Source organism: Branchiostoma floridae, chromosome 15 (genome assembly GCF_000003815.2).
Source record: "Branchiostoma floridae strain S238N-H82 chromosome 15, Bfl_VNyyK, whole genome shotgun sequence".
Taxonomy (NCBI): domain Eukaryota; kingdom Metazoa; phylum Chordata; class Leptocardii; order Amphioxiformes; family Branchiostomatidae; genus Branchiostoma; species Branchiostoma floridae.
Window position 1 is genome coordinate 21242052 of NC_049993.1, and position 8972 is coordinate 21251023.

At 40.2% G+C, this 8972-nt stretch overlaps 1 protein-coding gene across 1 annotated transcript in view; it reads left to right on the top strand.

The window, feature by feature from the left end:
• LOC118431674 (nardilysin-like) overlaps positions 1 to 8972 on the top strand; it is a 61772-nt gene that overhangs the window by 19713 nt on the left and 33087 nt on the right. Inside the window, exons 4-17 of the mRNA XM_035842919.1 lie at positions 2800 to 2900; positions 3179 to 3231; positions 3666 to 3739; positions 3921 to 4016; positions 4438 to 4560; positions 4836 to 4893; positions 5081 to 5114; positions 5286 to 5325; positions 5725 to 5794; positions 5972 to 6049; positions 6474 to 6594; positions 8059 to 8172; positions 8502 to 8617; positions 8933 to 8957. Of these exons, the coding sequence (XP_035698812.1) occupies positions 2800 to 2900; positions 3179 to 3231; positions 3666 to 3739; positions 3921 to 4016; positions 4438 to 4560; positions 4836 to 4893; positions 5081 to 5114; positions 5286 to 5325; positions 5725 to 5794; positions 5972 to 6049; positions 6474 to 6594; positions 8059 to 8172; positions 8502 to 8617; positions 8933 to 8957 (1103 nt within the window). The remainder of the gene's footprint in view (positions 1 to 2799; positions 2901 to 3178; positions 3232 to 3665; positions 3740 to 3920; positions 4017 to 4437; positions 4561 to 4835; positions 4894 to 5080; positions 5115 to 5285; positions 5326 to 5724; positions 5795 to 5971; positions 6050 to 6473; positions 6595 to 8058; positions 8173 to 8501; positions 8618 to 8932; positions 8958 to 8972) is intronic.

The window sequence follows — 8972 nt, forward strand, 5'->3', positions numbered from 1 at the left end:
GTTTTTGTCCCTCTCATTGTGTGTGTGTTCATTTTAAGGTTTCATTTCATTGGTTTCATGTAATGAAGTTCAGATGTTCTGGACAGACGGTGAAATTTTTGTCCGTCTCAACAACAAAATTTCCATTCCAGGGACAAAGGAACTGATCCTGAAGACAGCCATGTATTACACCAAAACTATTGTCACCGTGACCCTTCATCACATACAGGAAAACCAGTGAGAGTGCTCTGTCTCTTTTTTTATTTGCACATTTAGCAAAACTAAATTAAATGTTTCTTAATGCTCAAAACCAGTGTCTTGTTCAGCCTTACTGCTCAGGAGATTTCAAGTAAAAAGAAAAACAGTTCCTTACGTGGCATGTGCTGCTGCTCCCCTGTGAGCAGCTCCATAAGATGTGGGTACCCAGCATGCCCCAGTGCTGTACGGAAGATGGTGAAAACATTTTCTCCCATCTGTAGAATCATTTGCAGTAATGTCCCTGTTCTGTGGTGGTCTTCTGGAATGGCAAGGATGGTCTGTCTCATCTCATCTGTGAGCACTCCCTGCTGGTGGAGATAGTCCAGCACTCTTGTAGCATCCAGCTCCAGGTAGATGGTTGGGTAGTTCCTGAGCAGAAGGGTGCGATAGGTTCCACTCATGGGGACTGTTTGTTGTGGAACTGCTGCTACTTGTACTACGAGGGTGAGTCAGAAAGTAATGCAAGTGGTTTCATAAAAGACTCGTTTTTTGATCAAATGAGTCGAAATTTGACACAAAGGTAGAGGCATATGTCCTCTTGAGATTAAGATATCTAAATTTGTTGTTCATTAATTTATTTTATGAGTGACTGAGCTGATTTGAAGATGACCACACCATTGGAATCTTGTCATGAGAAAAATGAGGTCAAATTAACGTACAATTAACAATTTCTCTAAACCAATTTTTGCTACTGTTGGAGACTGAGCCTGTACATGTAATGAGCTGCATTTCTCTACAAGCCACACGCTTATTTTCAACTCTAGAATCCGACCACTTTTTCTTTTTTCGTTGCTGGTGCAGAGTGAGGTACAAGCGGCTGTCAATGTCATGCGATTTGCAGTGTGTTGATTAAAAGTTTCTGTACCCTACTTTTCCATTAACTAGGAAGAATAAAACTTAGCAAACTTCTTGAAGTTTAAACAGTTAATAACCATGTAAAGTTTCGTTTATTTTAGTTAATGGAAAAGTAGTCTTTTAACCAACAACTCACGAATTGTGTATAAATCCAACAGCTCTATAACACAACTTACTCCATCCTAGCAGCTGTAAATGAGGAACCATTAAGCTCAGAAATGAAAATTGGCATAAAACCTATAGAGACATTTGTTATTATACATGACTTTCAACCTCTTACAGTAATTTTCAATTGGTCAGACTTAGAGCAACTGATCGTCTGACAAGCATACAATGGTGTGGTGAACTTGAAATCAACTCATTCGCTCATAAAAATGATAAAGACCAAATTTACAAATTTCAATCTCAAAAGCTGTTCAGACACATACCTTCAGTCGACCTTTGCAGTTGTTCAAGTTGTTCTGCTTCCTCTGCCAATCTTCCTTTCCCCAAACTTCTCAAGATCTGCACAAGGAACCCCAAGTCACCATTGCCAATCTTATTGTCCTGTTTAAGCATGTTGAAAATTTCAAGGGGTCTAGCATTTTCCACTCTTGCTGCTCCAAGGTCATCAACAATCAAGGCTCGTAGATCTCTGACATCTTCAACTGTCAAGCTTTGAGAAATCTTCACAAGCAGCAGGGTAAGGGCTGGGAGTTGAGGCATGGTTGGTTTCCTAACTCAGCAAGGTTTTCAGGCCTTTAAAAGTGCATTAAGAAAACAAAGGTGACCATATGGCGTTGAATCAGGCTTCTCCTGGGTTGAGGGATAGTCCAGATATTATCATCACAGGCAGTGAAGATGAGTTTTCAACATCACAGACCACAAAATAGAAGTTAGAATGTAGTTATAAAAATTCATCAAAACTCCCCAGCAAATGTTATAATAAATAATAAGGGCGGTATTGTAATTGCTATAAAACAATGAATTTGACATCTACGTGTGGCCAAAGTATTACATTGTATTTAAGAGACCTTTGACCCTTACAAATTTATTCAGTGTTTTGCGGTGGGTTTTCTGTACAGAAGCTACTGATCATGTGACTAAAGATAACATAAAAGCTTGAGAATTGATTCGCAGGTACAGTGCAGGAATGAAATTGCTTGATATACCCTCAAGACTGGTTTTTAGAAGACAAGGATAGAAACCCCACCTTTTTCCTGTTAATGTTGACTGCATGGACCTTGAACTGACTCAGGTTTATGTAATGAACGTGTATGCTGGGAAACCTGAGTTAATATCTAACTCGAGCTGTTCCCCCAGCAGGTACAGTGTACATATTAAGATAACGATAATAAGAGTTTCCAATATTATTGCAAATACCATGCATACTGCAGGTCTTGCTTGGTCCAAGTCAAGGTCACTTTGAGCAGAAAAAATATTAATTCAGATGTTAAAATATGACTTTGTTTCTCTGCCTTTTACAGTTAACTCAGACATGAAGACTCAGGTTTGGGCAAGAAAATATCACTTGCTCAGTTTAACCTAACTCCCTGCTGCCTAACCCTATAACCAATAGGGAATTGGTAACCAAAGGCTTCAGTGTGCTAGTTAAAAGTCAAAGCAATCATTATGATAAAGACCAGTAGAAAAGGCAAAAGGGGTTTCACACCTGTGTTTTTCATTGCTATTTATGGAATGTAAAGATCTCACACTTGTGTTTTTCAGTGGTGTTTATGGGCAGTGAGAAGTACCCAGATGAGAACGCTTTTGACGTCTTCATCAAGAAACATGGCGGCAGCGACAATGCTTCTACTGACTGCGAGAGGGTGAGAGGTTTCCCTACAGTAGTAACTACATTACAATATGACTGGATTTGATGTAAGTCTAGTTGAATTTTATCTGTATGTGTAACTATAGTATTAATCCGTTGTTTTTAAAAAGGGTATTTAGGTGGTTTCAAACTGCAACCACAATATTTTGAAAGTTGTTTGCAATAAAAAAAAAAAATTATTTTAAAAAACAATGGATATGGGTTTAACCCTACAGATGAAGGTACAGTACCGTTAAGGCTTTCCAATTCTTAGGATGATGTGTTTGTTTGCAGACAGTTTTCCAGTTTGAGATTCAGAGGAAGTTCTTCAAGGAGGCTCTGGACAGGTGAGCAAAACTGTTCTTTCCTGGGATAGCAAAAATGACCTTGAGCAAGCATGAAACTCTCAACACAGTTTTCTAAATCTGAAATCCTAAGCAAATAAATATGGACTTTATTTTTGTTTTGCTGATATTTCCTCGGTGACCCTGACTTGTGTTTCCCCAGATGAGCAGAACTGTTGTTACCTGGGATAGCAAAATATGACAATCTGCAAGCAAAAGACCCTGACCACAGTTTTTAACAGTATGAACTTGTAACCTCACAAACTAAAGACGTAGTACTACAAAATTTTCGTTTCGCTGAGATTTCCACCCTGACCAGCTCTTCCCCCCACCACAGTTTGTAACAGTCTGAACTTGTAATCTAACAAACAAAAGATGAACCTAAGATTTTAGTTTCGCTAATATTTCCATGGTGACCGTAACTTGTGTTTCCCCAGATGGGCCCAGTTCTTCATCTCCCCTCTGCTGAAGGTCGACAGTCTGGAGAGGGAGGTCAAAGCTGTGGATAGCGGTGAGATAAACAGGCTTTATTTGTTTGTTTGTTTTACATGGAGCGAAAATCACTCTTAATTGTTTAGTTTTAATTACAGCATGGCTAGTGCAGGTACATTTAGATAGGATGTTTTAGTCCATTATTCATATGATAGTCTCTATATAGTCTTTAGAAATGAGGATGTCTCCCCCCCTCCCAGAGTTCCAGATGAACCTGCCCGTGGACAGCTACAGGAAACAGCAGCTGTTCTCCACCATGGTCAAGGTCGGGCATCCCATGGCCAAGTTCATGTGGGGTCAGTATGAGTCATGTTCGTAAGGGGTCAGTCCAATGGTTATTAATTTTGATCGTCATGAAAAAATTTCTTTCACTTGAGTTCCCTTTGTATTTTCTGTGTGTTTAGCTCTGTGCAACTAAACACAAAGTGTGATATAGCACTAGTTCACCTTTATTCATGGGATACATCAATTGTTTTTAAAAGCAGAGTATCTAGGGATGTCAACTCAAAGAACGGTGGTTTCAAATTGCAATGTTTTTAAACTATTGCATTTATTTTCAAAGTATTGCACTGTCGACTTGATAACATATCCCTAAACACCTTGTTTATTGGTTATCCCGCAGATAAAGGTAAACTACCGGTAAAATTAATACAGCACGAAATATGACTTGTACCTTTGCAACATCCCGCTGTGTTTCTGCCCCCCTGCCTGTCACAGGGAACCTAGCTTCCCTGCAGCAGCAGCCTGCAGAGCGCGGCACCAACGTGCACCAGCGGCTGGGGGAGTTCAGACGGAGGTTCTACTCCGCTCACTACATGACTCTGGCTGTGCAGTCTGCAGGTAACTATGGTAACAGTTACTATCATAGTGGTAACAATCAGGAGCTCAGGCACAGGTTCTACTCCACTTACTTGTCTGTCAATCCTGATGATGACTTCATTACTTCCTTTATTTCTGCCACTGCCTTATATTGTTATGTGTAACAGAAAAGAAACTTTTGTTTGTATTCATGTGATAACGCAATAATGATACTAGGATAATTAGAAAATGCCATGCAGTTTAATATGATACATTTCCTGTACTTAAAACCGCATGCTGCCTTCTCTTCACCACAGAACCCCTGGACAGGCTGGAGGAGTGGGTCAGAGAGGTCTTCTCTGCAGTACCAAACAAGTATGCTAGAGGTCCCACTTTTGCTCCAGGAAATTGTTCTTGCCAACAAATTTGTTTGTTGTCTGTTTCGTGCAATAAAGTATTACTAATAATGCTGTCTTCTTTTATTGCCTTGTGTGCCTTGAATGTCCCACCATGGTTTCCATTGTGAACTGTAAACCAGTATGAACTATTTTCCTTTTTTCAGTGGCTGCCCAGCTCCAAACTTTGACGACTACAAGGTAATTAAGAACAATCTTCCTCTGAAGGGTATCTTTAAAAGTACTGCTCTTGATGTTAGTGTTATGTACTACTTTCAAATTTGTCTTGCTAAGTCAAGTTGTTTGTTGCAGCATTTTTTATAAGACTCATACTAAAAGCAATGTTAGAATTATTGTCCTTTTTTGTTATAGGACACCTTTGACACTCCTAACTTCTACAAGCTATACAAAAGTAAGTACATTGTACAACTCTTAAAGTTCTTTATTCCAACTGTTACTTGAGAAGCTGATGGTTGTACAAAAATAGAGACCTCAGACTTGACTATGTTTTGTTCAGTGATTTGTGTGGGCGTACAACCCACCACCGTATGTAATTTATCCAGCAGCTGTACTACATGTTATTTTACATTCTTCATCACGGCTACTTCCCCATCTTTGAGGGTCATTGGGAAGAAGTAGTACTTTAGTCCCAGCAGTCAGATGCAGATGAACCATGACTCCATCCCTCTCCACATCGGTCCCATGGATTGTTTAATTATTATAATAAGCTAAACCATATTTATCTTTAAACACACCTCTTTGTGCTTTATATTAAACTGACAGATATGATAACTACCCCCACCCCCTTTAGTGGTGCCAGTGAAGTCCGTGAACCAGCTGGAGATTACCTGGTCCCTGCCCTGCCAGATGAGACACTACAGGTGAATAAAGTTCTTGTTTTGCCTGTTTTGTTTATGTTAACTGTTGTACAACTTGGGGTAATCATGCAAAAACTGAGTCTGAAAGGTGGTTCCTCCTGGACTAAAACTGATTCTTCTAGTACCCCACCATGCACCTGTTCCCATCCCACCATGCAACTAACTCTGTTCTTGTCCCAGAGTGAAGCCGCTGCACTACCTAGGCTGGCTGCTAGGGCACGAGGGGAAGGGCAGCGTCTTCAACCTGCTCAAGAAAAGGTAAGGAACTCTTCTGTCCACAGTTAAGTGCCACTGACATGTTTCATCAGGTGGAGCTTTGAGTAAGGAACTACAGAGAGGTACATGCAACTGTGAATGTAGTCTGTCATGTTTCAACACTTTGCTTGTGACTTTATTGTATTTCATAGTGCATTGAATTTTCTTCGAATTATAAAACTGTGTTTCTTTAACTTTTCTCATCTTTGCTTTGATGTTTTGGTTGACATGATGTAAAAACAAATCATTCAACTTCAAGTTTTGTAAACAATATTCAATTTGTTAATCTATTGTGGCTGATACGTCGATGAAGGTTAGACATCCAGGTCATATGATATGCCAAAAAGCAGTTACTCATTACACACAAGCAACTGGACATGATTTTTGAAACTTTTTGGTTTATCTATGTGGCTGACTTTTCTCGCAGGATGTGGGCTCTGGGCCTGTATGCAGGAAACAACGAGCTGGGGTTTGAGCAGAACAGCACAAACTCTGTCTTCAATGTCATCGTGGTTCTCACAGACGAGGGGCTGGCTCATGCCAAGGAGGTGAGGGCTGGGGTTTGGATCAAACTAAGGCTGGGACAATTTATTTTATACATTAAGAGGTTCCTTTTACACAACCATTGCTTTATGATACACTGACATTTCGGTACTGCAGCGATAGGTGACGCTGCTTACAGATGTGATCACAAATTGTAAAGTATGTTTACTAACTATATAAACAGGTAGATTGTTTTATGCTGTGTTTAAACAGTCCAAAACGTAAAGGAGTGTGATATATACAGAGCAGATGTCAATTGACATTTTATCTACTTCTTTTATAGATAGGAAGAAAATAAAGAAATGGCGACTCCTTTGATAGCTCCTCCTAGTTGGGACAATTCTCATGCTGAAGGACACACACACATACTTCTGTCCTGTTTGGTGCTGATGTCACACAACTGGTGCAAGTATAGTGTACATTGTCACCAATATTTGTACTGGAAAACATTCACACCTACTCAAAATTACACTGACAGTGGTCATAGTCACACTTACACCACTTGATGGACTATCCTGTCCCTGGTGCTGAATGACATTCACATTCAGATTCACACATCCATACTTTCCCTCAACAACATTCAAAACTGTTACTGTTGGCCCTGAATAACATTCACTCTTACATTACTATTATTACCCAAGCCGTTTCTCCCACACTCACTCCCTGCCCTGTCCTTGGTGCTGAATGACACTACATCCCAGTTTTGGTATTGAGCACATTCACAGTGACTATAATGTCCTTTGTGATAAATGACATTCACACTTAAATTGAGCATAATAGCACATGCAAACTCACATTACACCCAGAAAAAATATGTAATACATGTGTTATGTAACATAGTTACAGGTGACCACGATAGTGTTCCAGTACATCTCCATGTTCCAGAGGCTGACATGTACATGTACATGTACATGTACTGTAGTGTTGTACATGTGTTACAGGTGGTGACTATATATCTAATGTTGTACTTGTGTTGTACAGGTGGTGACTATAGTATTCAAGTACATCTCCATGCTACAGAGGCTGACATGTACTATAGTCTTGTACAGGTGGTGACTATAGTGTTGTGGTGTACAGGTGGTGACTTCAGTGTTGTACTTGTGTTGTACAGGTGGTGACTATAGTGTTGTGTTGTGTTGTACAGGTGATCACCATAGTGTTCCAGTACATCTCCATGCTCCAGAGACTGACACACATGTACATGTACTATAGTGTTGTACTTGTGTTGTACAGGTGGTGACTATAGTGTTGTATTGTGTTACAGGTGATCACCGTAGTGTACCAGTACATCTCCATGCTACAGAGACTGACATGTACCTGTACTATAGTGTTGTACTTGCTTTGTACAGGTGGTGACTATAGTGTTGTACATGTGTTACAGGTGATCACCGTAGTGTACCAGTACATCTCCATGCTACAGAGACTGACATGTACCTGTACTACAGTCATGTTGTACTTGTGTTGTACAGGTTACCACCGTAGTGTTCCAGTACATCTCCATGCTACAGAGACTTGGGCCCTGCAGGAGGGTTTATGAGGAGATTCAGACTATTGAAGATAAGGACTTCAGGTTCAAGGATGAGGTCAGCCTCTTCTTGTCATACTCAATCATTGAGGAACTGAAGCACTGATAAAGTTCTGCACCACATTTTGGATCAAACAAATTTTACAGTGCTTCCACCAACTCACTTTTAAACCATGGTTTTCAAGTATGGGCAGTTGGACCCTACTGAAAAGATGGTACATGTACGTTGGCATTATTTAAGATTTGAGGGGAAACTTTGCTGTCTTGAGGCAGGTTTGAACTGTTTGTTTCTACTAACTGTTCTAGTGTTGATTATACAAAATGATGTAGTTCATGTCTAACCACATGCACTCACCTACTCATGAACTGTGTATTTTTCCTCCCCAGACGGACCCTATTGACTATGTGGAGAATGTGTGTGAGAACATGCAGATGTACCCTCCTCAGCACTACCTCACTGGGGATATACTCATGTTTGAGTACGATGAGCAGGTAAGTCACCTGTAAGGCACACCTGGTATATTTACCTGTAAGGCACACCTGGTAGGTTCACCTCTACCCGCCCCAACACTACTTCACAAGAGACACTCTCATATTTGAATATGATGAACAGGTAAGTAAACACCTGTAGTTCCATCAGAGTAGGTAAAGCCTGTAAAAGTAGACCTGTAAGGCCACCTGTATCCTCCTGAACACTTCCTCACTGGAGACAATATACCCAGTTTGATCAAAAGTTAAGTGATCAGCCAAAACCAACCAAAGAGTTCATTGGTTCACTTGGTTTATTGGTTTATTTGCATGCTCTTAAACCCCATCAGGTCTATATGTCCAGGGTTCAGACAAGTATACAAATATATA